Source organism: Pleurodeles waltl, chromosome 6 (genome assembly GCF_031143425.1).
Source record: "Pleurodeles waltl isolate 20211129_DDA chromosome 6, aPleWal1.hap1.20221129, whole genome shotgun sequence".
Classification (NCBI taxonomy): Eukaryota; Metazoa; Chordata; class Amphibia; order Caudata; family Salamandridae; genus Pleurodeles; species Pleurodeles waltl.
The window spans coordinates 1724208514-1724223858 of NC_090445.1; the positions used below are offsets into that span (position 1 = coordinate 1724208514).

General features: G+C 50.3%; 1 protein-coding gene across 4 annotated transcripts in view; it reads right to left on the reverse strand.

Annotated features, from left to right (window-relative positions):
* DDR1 (discoidin domain receptor tyrosine kinase 1) overlaps positions 1–15345 on the reverse strand; it is a 465777-nt gene that overhangs the window by 33267 nt on the left and 417165 nt on the right. For all 4 annotated transcript variants that reach the window (XM_069241966.1, XM_069241967.1, XM_069241968.1 and 1 more), the window contains one exon: positions 7702–7936. In XM_069241966.1, the coding sequence (XP_069098067.1) occupies positions 7702–7936 (235 nt within the window). The remainder of the gene's footprint in view (positions 1–7701; positions 7937–15345) is intronic.

Consider the following 15345-nt stretch of genomic DNA (forward strand, 5'->3'; position numbering starts at 1 on the left):
GTATATGAGTACAGAGGAAGGAGGGGTAGGGGAGGTAAGACTGGACTTACAGACGAGTATATGAGCACATAGGAGGGAGAGGCCGAGGAGGTAAGACTGGACTTACAGACGAGTGTATGAGTACATAGGAGGGAGAGGCAGAGGAGGTAAGACTGGACTTACAGAGTGTATGAGTACAGAGGAAGGAGGGGTAGGGGAGGTAAGACTGGACTTACAGACGAGTATATGAGTACAGAAGATGGAGAGGCACAGGAGGTAAGACTGGACTTACAGACTAGTATATGAGCACAGAGGAAGAAGGGGCAGAGGAGGTAAGACTGGACTTACAGATGAGTATATGAGCACAGAGGAAGAAGGGGCAGAGGAGGTAAGAATGGAGTTACAGACGAGTATATGTGCACAGAGGAACAAAGGGCAGAGGAGGTAAGACTGGACTTACAGCTGAGTGTACGAGTACAGAGGAATGAGAGGCAGAGGAGGTAAGACTGGACTTACAGACTAGTGTATGAGTACAGAATAGGACGAGGCAGAGGAGGTAAGACTGGACTTACAGACGAGTGTATGAGTACAGAGGAGGGAGAGGCAGAGGAGGAAAGACTGGACTTACAGACGAGTATATGAGTACAGAGGAAGGAGAGGCAGGGGAGGTAAGACTGGACTTACAGACGAGTATATGAGTAGAGAGGAAGAAGGGGCAGAGGAGGTAAGACTGGACTTACAGACGAGTATATGAGTATAGAGGAGGGAGAGGCAGAGGAGGTAAGACTGGACTTACAGACGAGTATATGAGTACAGAGGAAGCAGGGGCAGAGGAGGTAAGACTGGACTTACAGACGAGTATATGAGTATAGAGGAAGGAGGAGCAGGGAAGGTAAGACTGGACTTACAGACTAGTATATGAGTACAGAGGAGGGAGGGGCAGAGGAGGTAACACTGGACTTACAGACGAGTGTATGAGTACAGAGGAGGGAGGGGCAGAGGAGGTAAGACTGGACTTACAGACGAGTATATGAGTACAGAGGAAGGAGGGGCAGATGAGGTTAGACTGGACTTACAGACGAGTGTATGAGTACTGAGGAAGAAATACAGAGGAGGTAAGACTGGACTTACAGACGAGTATATGAGCACAGAGGAAGGACGGGTAGAGGAGGTAAGACTGGACTTACAGACGAGTATATGAGTACGGAGGAAGGAGGGGCAGATGAGGTTAGACTGGACTTACAGACGAGTGTATGAGTACAGAGGAAGGAGGGGCAGAGGAGGTGAGACTGGACTTACATACGAGTACATGAGTACAGAGGAAGAAAGACAGAGGAGGTAAGAGTGGACTTACAGACGATATATGAGTACAGAGGAAGGAGGGGCAGGGGAGGTAAGACTGGACTTACAGACGAGTATATGAGCACAGAGGAGGGAGGGGCAGAGGAGGTAAGACTGGACTTACGACGAGTGTATGAGTACAGAGGAAGGAGGGGCAGAGGAGGTAAGACTAGACTTACAGACGAGTGTATGAGTACAGAGGAAGAAAGACAGAGGAGGTAAGACTGGACTTACAGACGAGTATATGAGTACAGAGGAAGGAGGGGCAGATGAGGTTAGACTGGACTTACAGACGAGTGTATGAGTACAGAGGAAGGAGAGGCAGAGGAGGTAAGACTGGGCTTACATACGAGTACATGAGTACAGAGGAAGAAAGACAGAGGAGGTAAGAGTGGACTTACAGACGGATATATGAGTACAGAGGAAGGAGGGGCAGGGGAGGTAAGACTGGACTTACAGACGAGTATATGAGCACAGAGGAGGGAGGGGCAGAGCACGTAAGACTGGACTTACGATGAGTGTATGAGTACAGAGGAAGGAGGGGCAGAGGAGGTAAGACTGGACTTACAGACGAGTATATGAGTACAGAGGAGGGAGAGGCAGAGGATGTAAGACTGGACTTACGACGAGTGTATGAGTACAGAGGAAGGAGGGGCAGAGGAGGTAAGACTAGACTTACAGACGAGTGTATGAGTACAGAGGAAGAAAGACAGAGGAGGTAAGACTGGACTTACAGACGAGTATATGAGTACAGAGGAAGGAGGGGCAGATGAGGTTAGACTGGACTTACAGACGAGTGTATGAGTACAGAGGAAGGAGAGGCAGAGGAGGTAAGACTGGACTTACATACGAGTACATGAGTACAGAGGAAGAAAGACAGAGGAGGTAAGAGTGGACTTACAGACGGATATATGAGTACAGAGGAAGGAGGGGCAGGGGAGGTAAGACTGGACTTACAGACGAGTATATGAGTACAGAGGAAGGAGAGGCAGAGGAGGTAAGACTGTACTTACAGACGAGTGTATGAATACAGAGGAAGGAGGGGCAGGGGAGGTAAGACTTGACTTACAGACGAGTATATGAGTACAGAGGAAGGAGGGGGAGAGGAGGTAAGACTGGACTTACAGACGAGTATATGAGTACAGAGGAAGGAGGGGCAGAGGAGGTAAGACTATACTTACAGACGAGTATATGAGTACAGAGGAGGGAGGGGCAGGGGAGGTAAGACTGGACTTAGAGACGAGTATATGAGTACAGGGGAAGAAAGACAGAGGAGGTAAGACTGGACTTACAGACGAGTATATGAGCACAGAGGAGGGAGAGGGAGAGGAGGTAAGACTGGACTTGCAGACGAATATATGAGTACAGAGGAAGGAGGGGCAGAGGAGGTAAGACTGGACTTACAGACGAGTATATGAGTACAGAGGAAGGAGAGGCAGAGGAGGTAAGACTGGACTTACAGACGAGTATATGAGTACAGAGGAAGGAGAGGCAGAGGAGGTAAGACTGGACTTACAGACGAGTGTATGAGTACAGAGGAGGGAGAGGCAGAGGAGTTAAGACTGGACTTACAGACAAGTATTTGAGTACAGAGGATGGAGAGGCAGAGGAGGTAAGACTGGAGTTACAGACGAGTATATGAGTACAGAGGAAGGACGGGCAGAGGAGGTAAGATTGAACTTACAGACGAGTATATGAGTACAGAGGAAGGAGGGGCAGGGGAGGTAAGACTGGACTTACAGACAAGTATATGAGTACAGAGGAAGGAGAAGCATAGGAGGTAAGACTGGACTTACAGACAAGTGTATTAGTACAGCGAAAGAAAAATAGAGGAGGTAAGACTGGATTTACAGACGAGTGTATGAGTACAGAGGAAGGAGGGGCAGGGGAGGTAAGACTGGTTTTACAGAAGAGTAGATGAGTACAGAGGAAGGAGGGGCAGAGGAGGTAAGACTATACTTACAGACGAGTATATGAGTACAGAGGAGGGAGGGGCAGGGGAGGTAAGACTGGACTTAGAGACAAGTATATGAGTACAGGGGAAGAAAGACAGAGGAGGTAAGACTGGACTTACAGACGAGTATATGAGTACAGAGGAGGGAGAGGGAGAGGAGGTAAGACTGGACTTACAGACGAATATATGAGTACAGAGGAAGGAGGGGCAGAGGAGGTAAGACTGGTCTTACAGACGAGTATATGAGTACAGAGGAAGGAGAGGTAGAGGAGGTAAGACTGGACTTACAGACAAGTATATGAGTACAGAGGAAGGAGAGGCAGAGGAGGTAAGACTGGACTTACGGATGAGTATATGAGTACAGAGGAGGGAGGGGCAGAGGAGGTAAGACTGGACTTACAGACGAGTATATGAGTAGAGAGGAAGAAAGGGCAGAGGAGATAAGACTGGACTTACTGACGAATATATGAGTACAGAGGAGGGAGGGGCAGTGGAGGTAAGACTGGACTTAGAGACGAGTATATGAGTACAGAGGAAGTAGAGGCAGAGGAGGTAAGACTGGACTTACAGACGAGTGTATGAGTACAGGGGAAGGAGGTGCAGAGGAGGTAAGACTGGACTTACAGACAAGTATATGAGTACAGAGGAAGGAGGGGCAGGGGAGGTAATGCTGGACTTACAGATGAGTATATGAGTGCAGAGGAAGGAGGGGCAGAGGAGGTAAGACTGGACTTACAGACGAGTATATGAGTACAGAGGAAGGAGGTGCAGAGGAGGTAAGACTGGACTTACAGACAAGTATATGAGTACAGAAGAGGGAGGGGCAGGGGAGGTAAGACTAGACTTACAGACGAGTATATGAGTACAGAAGAGGGAGGGGCAGGGGAGGTAAGACTGGACTTACAGACGAGTATATGAGTGCAGAGGAAGGAGGGGCAGAGGAGGTTAGACTGGACTTACAGACGAGTGTATGAGTACAGAGGAAGGAGAGGCAGAGGAGGTAAGACTGGACTTACATACGAGTACATGAGTACAGAGGAAGAAAGACAGAGGAGGTAAGAGTGGACTTACAGACGGATATATGAGTACAGAGGAAGGAGGGGCAGGGGAGGTAAGACTGGACTTACAGACGAGTATATGAGTACAGAGGAAGGAGAGGCAGAGGAGGTAAGACTGTACTTACAGACGAGTGTATGAATACAGAGGAAGGAGGGGCAGGGGAGGTAAGACTTGACTTACAGACGAGTATATGAGTACAGAGGAAGGAGGGGGAGAGGAGGTAAGACTGGACTTACAGACGAGTATATGAGTACAGAGGAAGGAGGGGCAGAGGAGGTAAGACTATACTTACAGACGAGTATATGAGTACAGAGGAGGGAGGGGCAGGGGAGGTAAGACTGGACTTAGAGACGAGTATATGAGTACAGGGGAAGAAAGACAGAGGAGGTAAGACTGGACTTACAGACGAGTATATGAGCACAGAGGAGGGAGAGGGAGAGGAGGTAAGACTGGACTTGCAGACGAATATATGAGTACAGAGGAAGGAGGGGCAGAGGAGGTAAGACTGGACTTACAGACGAGTATATGAGTACAGAGGAAGGAGAGGCAGAGGAGGTAAGACTGGACTTACAGACGAGTATATGAGTACAGAGGAAGGAGAGGCAGAGGAGGTAAGACTGGACTTACAGACGAGTGTATGAGTACAGAGGAGGGAGAGGCAGAGGAGTTAAGACTGGACTTACAGACAAGTATTTGAGTACAGAGGATGGAGAGGCAGAGGAGGTAAGACTGGAGTTACAGACGAGTATATGAGTACAGAGGAAGGACGGGCAGAGGAGGTAAGATTGAACTTACAGACGAGTATATGAGTACAGAGGAAGGAGGGGCAGGGGAGGTAAGACTGGACTTACAGACAAGTATATGAGTACAGAGGAAGGAGAAGCATAGGAGGTAAGACTGGACTTACAGACAAGTGTATTAGTACAGCGAAAGAAAAATAGAGGAGGTAAGACTGGATTTACAGACGAGTGTATGAGTACAGAGGAAGAAAGACAGAGGAGGTAAGACTGGACTTACAGACGAGTGTATGAGTACAGAGGAAGAAAGACAGAGGAGGTAAGACTGGACTTACAGACGAGTATATGAGTACAGAGGAAGGAGGGGCAGATGAGGTTAGACTGGACTTACAGACGAGTGTATGAGTACAGAGGAAGGAGAGGCAGAGGAGGTAAGACTGGACTTACATACGAGTACATGAGTACAGAGGAAGAAAGACAGAGGAGGTAAGAGTGGACTTACAGACGGATATATGAGTACAGAGGAAGGAGGGGCAGGGGAGGTAAGACTGGACTTACAGACGAGTATATGAGTACAGAGGAAGGAGAGGCAGAGGAGGTAAGACTGTACTTACAGACGAGTGTATGAATACAGAGGAAGGAGGGGCAGGGGAGGTAAGACTTGACTTACAGACGAGTATATGAGTACAGAGGAAGGAGGGGGAGAGGAGGTAAGACTGGACTTACAGACGAGTATATGAGTACAGAGGAAGGAGGGGCAGAGGAGGTAAGACTATACTTACAGACGAGTATATGAGTACAGAGGAGGGAGGGGCAGGGGAGGTAAGACTGGACTTAGAGACGAGTATATGAGTACAGGGGAAGAAAGACAGAGGAGGTAAGACTGGACTTACAGACGAGTATATGAGCACAGAGGAGGGAGAGGGAGAGGAGGTAAGACTGGACTTGCAGACGAATATATGAGTACAGAGGAAGGAGGGGCAGAGGAGGTAAGACTGGACTTACAGACGAGTATATGAGTACAGAGGAAGGAGAGGCAGAGGAGGTAAGACTGGACTTACAGACGAGTATATGAGTACAGAGGAAGGAGAGGCAGAGGAGGTAAGACTGGACTTACAGACGAGTGTATGAGTACAGAGGAGGGAGAGGCAGAGGAGTTAAGACTGGACTTACAGACAAGTATTTGAGTACAGAGGATGGAGAGGCAGAGGAGGTAAGACTGGAGTTACAGACGAGTATATGAGTACAGAGGAAGGACGGGCAGAGGAGGTAAGATTGAACTTACAGACGAGTATATGAGTACAGAGGAAGGAGGGGCAGGGGAGGTAAGACTGGACTTACAGACAAGTATATGAGTACAGAGGAAGGAGAAGCATAGGAGGTAAGACTGGACTTACAGACAAGTGTATTAGTACAGCGAAAGAAAAATAGAGGAGGTAAGACTGGATTTACAGACGAGTGTATGAGTACAGAGGAAGGAGGGGCAGGGGAGGTAAGACTGGTTTTACAGAAGAGTAGATGAGTACAGAGGAAGGAGGGGCAGAGGAGGTAAGACTATACTTACAGACGAGTATATGAGTACAGAGGAGGGAGGGGCAGGGGAGGTAAGACTGGACTTAGAGACAAGTATATGAGTACAGGGGAAGAAAGACAGAGGAGGTAAGACTGGACTTACAGACGAGTATATGAGTACAGAGGAGGGAGAGGGAGAGGAGGTAAGACTGGACTTACAGACGAATATATGAGTACAGAGGAAGGAGGGGCAGAGGAGGTAAGACTGGTCTTACAGACGAGTATATGAGTACAGAGGAAGGAGAGGTAGAGGAGGTAAGACTGGACTTACAGACAAGTATATGAGCACAGAGGAAGGAGAGGCAGAGGAGGTAAGACTGGACTTACGGATGAGTATATGAGTACAGAGGAGGGAGGGGCAGAGGAGGTAAGACTGGACTTACAGACGAGTATATGAGTAGAGAGGAAGAAAGGGCAGAGGAGATAAGACTGGACTTACTGACGAATATATGAGTACAGAGGAGGGAGGGGCAGTGGAGGTAAGACTGGACTTAGAGACGAGTATATGAGTACAGAGGAAGTAGAGGCAGAGGAGGTAAGACTGGACTTACAGACGAGTGTATGAGTACAGGGGAAGGAGGTGCAGAGGAGGTAAGACTGGACTTACAGACAAGTATATGAGTACAGAGGAAGGAGGGGCAGGGGAGGTAATGCTGGACTTACAGACGAGTATATGAGTGCAGAGGAAGGAGGGGCAGAGGAGGTAAGACTGGACTTACAGACGAGTATATGAGTACAGAGGAAGGAGGTGCAGAGGAGGTAAGACTGGACTTACAGACAAGTATATGAGTACAGAAGAGGGAGGGGCAGGGGAGGTAAGACTGGACTTACAGACGAGTATATGAGTACAGAAGAGGGAGGGGCAGGGGAGGTAAGACTGGACTTACAGACGAGTATATGAGTGCAGAGGAAGGAGGGGCAGAGGAGGTAAGACTGGACTTACAGACAAGTATATGAGCAGAGAGGAAGCAAGGCGCAGGAGGTGAGGCTGGACTAGACACACAGGAGTGGAAGTGGTACAGGAATCGGAGTAAAGCAGGACAGTGAGTTCTCTCTCACCATAAGGATGCATTCCCATGCCATCCAGCGGATGGGTAGCACAGCACGGCCCTGGATGCGGTAGTAGTCGCCGGCATACAGGTTGCGGCTCATGCCGAAGTCTGCAATCTTGATGGTATTGTTCTCTCCCACTAGGCAGTTGCGGGTGGCCAGGTCCCGGTGTACAAAGTTGAGCGAGGCCAAGTATCTCATGCCAGAAGAGATCTGTGAGGCCACGTGAATGAGGCTGGGATAACTGCACAGAGAGGAAGAGGGGGTGGTAAGCTGGAGTGAAAGGGGTTCCATTTATATTACTAGGTGATGGCAGAAAGAGACAATTTCAGTACCTACAGCACCTGAACTCTCTTCTTAAAGGCTGGCTTTATCCCAGACCTCACTCCTCTGTCAGTGAGCGAGCGCCTTAGCACTCTTGGACTATAGGACTCTTACCCTAAGGTAGCTGTAACTCGTGCCTTTGCCATGCACAGTTGTCTCATGTAGGAAGTTGGCTCTGTATGTACTATTTCAAAGTAAGAAATAGCATGCACAGAGTCCAAGTGTTCCCCTTAGAGGTAAGATAGTGGCAAAAAGAGATAATTCTAATGCTCTATTTTGTGGTAGTGAGGTCGAGCAGTAGGCTTATCAGAGGGTAGTGTTAAGCATTTGTTGTACATACACACAGGCAATAAATGAGGAACACACACTCAAAGACAATTCCAGGCCAATAGGTTTTCGTATGGAAAAATATATTTTCTTAGTTTATTTTAAGAACCACAGGTTAAAGATTTACTCACAATACTTTAAATGAAAGGTATTTCACTAAGGTATCATAGGAACTTTGAATCAGGAAAATAGCATGTACAGTTTTGGCACAAATGGCAAAAATCAATTTTAAAACTAGACACTGCAAATTTCAACAGTTCGTGGGAGAGGTAAGTATTGGTTAGTTTTGCAGGTAAGTAAACCACCTACAGGGTTCAAAGTTGGGTCCAAGGTAGCCCACCGTTGGGGGTTCAGGGCAACCCCAAAGTTACCACACCAGTAGCTCAGGGCCGGTCAAGTGCAGAGGTCAAAGTGGTGCCCAAAACGCATAGACTTCAATGGAAAAGGGGGTGCCCCGGTTCCAGTCTGCCAGCAGGTAGGTACCCGCGACTTCGGAGGGCAGACCAGGGGGGTTTTGTAGGGCACCGGGGAGGGGGGGGGGGGGGGGGGGGGACAAAACTCAGCACAAAAAGTACACCGTCAGCGGCACGGGGCGGCCGGGTGCAGAGTGCAAACAGGCGTCGGGTTTGCAATGGAGTTCAATGGGAGACCCAGGGGTCTCTTCAGCGAAGCAGGCAGGCAAGGGAGGCTCCTCAGGGTAGCCACCACCTGGGCAAGGGACAGGGCCACCTGGGGGTCGCTCCTGCACTGGAGGTCGGATCCTTCAGGTCCTGGGGGCTGCGGGTGCAGTGTCTTTACCAGGTGTTGGGTTCTTGGAAGCAGGCAGTCGCGGTCAGGGGGAGCCTCGGGATTCCTGCTGCAGGCGTCGCTGTGGGGGCTCAGGGGGGTCAACTCTGGCTACTCACGGGCTCGCAGTCGCCGGGGAGTCCTCCCTGTAGTGTTGTTTCTCTGCAGGTCGAGCCGGGGGCGTCGGGTGCAGAGTAGAAAGTCTCACGCTTCCGGTGGGAAACGTGGAGTCCTTTAAAGTTGTTTCTTTGTTGCAAGTTTTGGTTTCTTTGGAACAGGGCCGCTGTCCTCAGGAGTTCTTGGTCCTTTTAGATTCAGGGTAGTCCTCTGAGGCTTCAGAGGTCGCTGGACCCTGGGGAACGCGTCGCTGTTGCAGTTTTTCTTGAAGTGGGGAGACAGGCCAGTAGGGCTGGGGCCAAAGCAGTTGTCTACGTCGTCTCTGAAGGGCTTTCAGGTCAGCAGTCCTTCTTCATCTTAGGTTGCAGGAATCTAGTTTCCTAGGTTCTGGGGAGCCCCTAAATACTGAATTTAGGGGTGTGTTTAGGTCTGGGAGGGCAGTAGCCAATGGCTACTGTCCTTGAGGGTGGCTACACCCTCTCTGTGCCTCCTCCCTGAGGGGAGGGGGTCACATCCCTATTCCTATTGGGGGAATCCTCCAAAATCAAGATGGAGGATTTCTAAAGGCAGGGGTCACCTCAGCTCAGGACACTTAGGGGCTGTCCTGACTGGTGGGTGACTCCTCCTTGTTTTTCTCATTATCTCCCCTGGACTTGCCGCCAAAAGTGGGGGCTGTGTCCAGAGGGCGGGCATCTCCACTAGCTGGAGTGCCCTGGGGCATTGTAACACGAAGCCTGAGCCTTTGAGGATCACTACTAGGTTTACAGTTCCTGCAGGGGGGAGGTGTGAAGCACCTCCACCCAGAGCAGGCTTTTGTTTCTGTCCTCAGAGAGCACAAAGGCCCTCACCACATGGGGTCAGAAACTCGTCTCTCAGTAGCAGGCTGGCACAGACCAGTCAGTCCTGCACTGAACAATTGGGTCAAATACATGGGGCATCTCTAAGATGCCCTCTGTGTGCATTTTTTAATAAATCCAACACTGGCATCAGTGTGGGTTTATTATTCTGAGAAGTTTGATACCAAACTTCCCAGTATTCAGTGTAGCCATTATGGAGCTGTGGAGTTAGTTTTTGACAAACTCCCAGACCATATACTCTTATGGCTACCCTGCACTTAAAATGTCTAAGGTTTTGCTTAGACACTGTAGGGACATAGTGCTCATGCACCTATGCCCTTACCTATGGTATAGTGCACCCTGCCTTAGGGCTTTAAGGCCTGCTAGAGGGGTGACTTACCTATGCCACAGGCAGTGTTAGGTTGTCATGGCACCCGAAGGGGAGTGCCATGTCGACTTAGTCATTTTCTCCCCATCAGCACACACAAGCTGGCAAGCAGTGTGTCTGTGCTGAATGAGGGGTCCCTAGGGTGGCATAAGACATGCTGCAGCCCTTAGAGACCTTCCCTGGCATCAGGGCCCTTGGTACCAGGGGTACCAGTTACAAGGGACTTACCTGGATGCCAGGGTTGTGCCAATTGTGGAGACAATGGTACATTTTAGGTGAAAGAACACTGGTGCTGGGGCCTGGTTAACAGGTTCCCAGCACACTTCTCAGTCAAGTCAGCATCAGTATCATGCAAAAAGTGGGGGGTAACTGCAACAGGGAGCCATTTCCTTACATCTCATCAATAATTTTATTGCAAATGTTGCAGTGAGAATATGAAAGTTGGTATAGAATATGTCATCAATTATTATATAATATGTGGAGTAATTAGCTGTGCATGGTGAAGCCGCGAGTTATAGTTAACTTAGGGTGCAAGTTTTTGTTACTTGAAAGACTAACTATAACTGCTGAATTTCTATGGTTTTGTACGCGTAAATTCAGAACCTAACTATAATGTCCTTGTAACCTTTGTTTTTTTCAGTGAATTTCTATGTTTTTTTAACCTATAGTAATTTTAATTGGTATACATGAATCCAACCACCGCCGCGCACAGCCATGGGAGATGAAATATAAATACTATTACAATACAATACAATGAAAGCTCTGTTGTTTGACAGCGGGACCTGCTTTTAAGGTCCTAATGTCAAACAGCTGAGTGTTTGCTGTGGCTTGGCTTGGCTGTCACAGCAAACAGCTATGTCCTCGGGCTGGCACCCCTAGGACATAGCAGGAGTCAGCCCTGGGGGGTGGTGGTCCCTAGGGCCATCAGTGGCTCCATGAGGGAGGGGCTGTGTGGCCACCATCCAACGAGAACAATTTGGGGCGTGGTAGTTCACGGGGCTTAGTGGTCCCAAAGGGGCCCCCTTTCTTTTTTTACACTTCGCCCCGGGGGGTGGAATGTTCCCAGGGTGCGGGGTGCTGCGGACCCCCTGCCTGTATTTAATAAGAAGCCCTGGGGGTTGGTGGTCCTCAGGGCAGCGAGGAGGGGCATGGGCCCCTTCCACATAGATAAAAATGGAAGCCCTGCGGAGGTGGCCGTCCCCGGACCTCTGGGGAGCCACGAGGCCCCCCACACAAAATGTTGTCCATGGGACCTGGCCCACCCATGGACTATAAAGGAACAATTCGGGAGTCCGCGCTTGTATTTTTAAAACATTTTTGCATCAAATTTGTGAATATCATGAACTCACGGCAAAAAATATTTATAAAAAAAAGTTTTTTCGAACTAGGGGTGTCCCTCTGGGATCTGCTCAGCAATGCTAAGGGGTCAGGGTGTCTCTACCCTGGCCCCTTTTATTTTATTTTTACTTTTTCCTGGGACTCGGCTCCAGCCGAGTCCCAAGATGGCTGCCAACACTTCCCTGGTTTGAAGTGTTGGCAGCCAATCAGAGCTGTGCCTTTCCCTGCACAAGCTCGTCTTTGTTTGCGATTTCTTCGCGGCCAGAGCTATACAAATTTGAATTTCCCTAAATTTCTCAAAAACTACTGCACGGATTTACTCCAAATAAGTGAAAGTGTAATCTGCATGTCGACAGTTAGCTTTCTGCCAAATTTGGTGTAATTCCCTCCAGTGGTTCGGCCTGTAGTCGTGTCTAAAGAATCCTATGGGAATTAACAAGGGAAACGTAATGTTATTTGAGCCCCCTTTTTTCTCAGCCCCCACTTGACGGATCACCCTGAAACTTTCCATGCGCAACAAGAATCACTGCATTACTTTTTTGGGAAAGTATTGTGAAGATTTGTCAAACGGTGCCAAAGATATATGCAAGCTAAAACATTTTTTTTCTATGGAAACATGGTACTAACTATAGCTACCTAATGGCAACCGCCAGTAAGTAAAATATATATATACATATTAAAGGCCAGGGCATTAGGCAGTGGATAATACACAGAAACACGGGAAGAATTAAGTTAGAGATGCAGTAAAAGTAAACACTGAACACAGGATAGGGCCGTTGTAGGCTAGGCCATCTGTGGTACAGTAGCTAAGTGTGATCTCAGTCCTACACTCCGACAGGCTCAGTATGTTCCTAAAGATGTACACTGCACGTCATCCGTGATGCTCTCTTCCCTCTGTGTCCTCCATGCTGCTCTCTCCTCCCTTCCCTGCGTGTCCTCTGCAATGCTATTTCCTGTCTTCCTTGAGTATCCTCTGTGCTGCTCTCTCCTCCCTTCACTATGTGTCCTCCGTGCTGCTCTCTCCTCACTTCCCAGTGTGTACTCCATGCTGCTCTCTCCTCCCTTCCCTGTGTGTCCTCCATGCTGCTCTCTCCTCCCTTCCCAGTGTGTACTCCATGCTGCTCTCACCCCCTTCCCTGCACGTCCTCTGCAATGCTCTTTCCTGTCTTCCTTGAGTACCCTCCGTGCTGCTCTCTCCTCCCTTCACTATGCGTCATCCGTGCTGCTCTCTCCTCCCTTCCCTGCACGTCCTCTGCACTGCACTGCTCTCTCCTCTCTTCCCTGAGCGCCCTCTTTGCTGCTCTCTCCTCCCTTCCCTGAGTGTCCTCTGCGCTGCTCTCTCCTCCCTTCACTGTGCATCCTCCGTGCTGCTCTCTCCTCCCTTCCCTCCACGTCCTCTGCACTGCTCTCTCTTCTCTTCCCTGAGCGCCCTCTTTGCTGCTCTCTCCTCCCTTCCCTGAGTGTCCTCTGCGCTGCTTTCTCCTCTCTTCACTGAGCGCTCTTTGCTGCTCTCTCCTCCCTTCCCTGAGTGTCCTCTGTGCTGCTCTCTTCTCCCTTCACTGTGCATCCTCCATGCTGCTCTCTCCTCCCTTCCCAATGTGTCCTCCATGCTGCTCTCTCCTCCCTTCCCTGTGTGTCCTCCATGTTGCTCTCTCCTCCCTTCCCAATGTGTCCTCCATGCTGCTCTCTCCTCCCTTCCCTGTGTGTCCTCCATGCTGGTCTCTCCTCCCTTCCTTGTGTGTCCTCTGCAATGCTCTTTCCTGTCTTCCTTGAGCACCCTCTGTGCTGCTCTCTCCTCCCTTCACTGTGCGTCCTCCGTGCTGCTCTCTCCTCCATTCCCTGCACGTCCTAAGCACTGCTCTCTCCTCTCTTCCCTGAGCGCCCTCTTTGCTGCTCTCTCCTCCCTCCCCCGAGTGTCCTCTGTGCTACTCTCTCCTCCCTTCACTGTGCATCCTCCGTGCTGCTCTCTCCTCCCTTCCCTCCACGTCCTCTGCACTGCTCTCTCCTCTCTTCCCTGAGCGCCCTCTTTGCTGCTCTCTCCTCCATTCCCTGCACATCCTAAGCACTGCTCTCTCCTCTCTTCCCTGAGCGCCCTCTTTGCTGCTCTCTCCTCCCTTCCCTGAGTGCCCTCTGTGCTGCTCTATCCTCCCTTCCCTGTGTGTCCTCCATGCTGCTCTCTCTTCCCTTACCAGTGTGTCCTCCATGCTGCTCTCTCCTCCCTTCCCTGCGTGTCCTCCATGCTGCTCTCTCCTCCCTTCCCTGTGTGTCCTCCATGCTGCTCTCTCCTCCCTTCCCTGCGTGTCCTCTGCAATGCTCTTTCCTGTCTTCCTTGAGCATCCTCTGTGCTGCTCTCTCCTCCCTTCCCTGTGTGTCCTCCATTCTGCTCTCTCCTCCCTTCCCTGCGTGTCCTCTGCAATGCTCTTTCCTGTCTTCCTTGAGCACCCTCTGTGCTGCTCTCTCCTCCCTTCACTGTGCATCCTCTGTGCTGCTCTCTCCTCCCTTCCCTCCACGTCCTCTGCACTGCTCTCTCCTCTCTTCCCTGAGTGCTCTCTTTGCTGCTCTCTCCTCCCTTCCCTGCACGTCCTCTGCACTGCTCTCTCCTCTCTTCCCTGAATGCTCTCTTTGCTGCTCTCTCCTCCCTTCCCTGTGTGTCCTCCATGCTGCTCTCTCTTCCCTTACCAGTGTGTCCTCCATGCTGCTCTCTCCTCCCTTACCTATGTGTACTCCATACTGCTCTCTCCTCCCTTACTAGTGTGTCCTCTGCAATGATCTTTCCTCTCTTCTTTGAGCACCCTCTGTGCTGCTCTCTCCTCCCTTCCCTGTGTGTCCTCCATGCTGCTCTCTCCTACCTTCCCTGCACTTCCTCTGCACTGCTCTCTCCTCTCTTCCCTGGGCGCCCTCTTTGCTGCACTCTCCTCCCTTCCCTGAGTGTCCTCTGTGCTGCTCTCTCCTTCCTTCACTGTGCATCCTCCGTGCTGCTCTCTCCTCCCTTCCCTCCACATACTCTGCACTGCTCTCTCCTCCCTTCCCTGCACGTCCTCTACACTGCTCTCTCCTCTCTTCCCTGAGCGCTCTCTTTGCTGCTCTCTCCTCCCTTTCCTGAGTGTACTCCATGCTGCTCTCTCCTCCCTTACCTGTGTGTACTCCATGCTGATCTCTCCTCCCTTACCTGTGTGTACTCCATGCTGCTCTCTCCTTCCTTACTTGTGTGTCCTCTGCAATGATCTTTCCTCTCTTCCCTGCATATCCTCTGTCCTTCTCTCTCCTCCCTTCCCTGCGTGTCCTCTGCAATGCTCTTTCCTGTCTTCCTTGAGCACCCTCTGTGCTGCTCTCTCCTCCCTTCCCTGTGTGTCCTCCATGCTGCTCTCTCCTCCCTTCCCTGCGTGTCCTCTGCAATGCTTTTTCCTGTCCTCCAAGCATGTCCTCTGTCCTTCTCTCTCCTTCCTTACCTGAGTATTGTCTGTGCTACTCTCTCCTTCCTCCCCGTGCATCGTCAGCGCTGCTCTCTCCTCCCTTCCCTGTGCTTCCCCGGTGCTG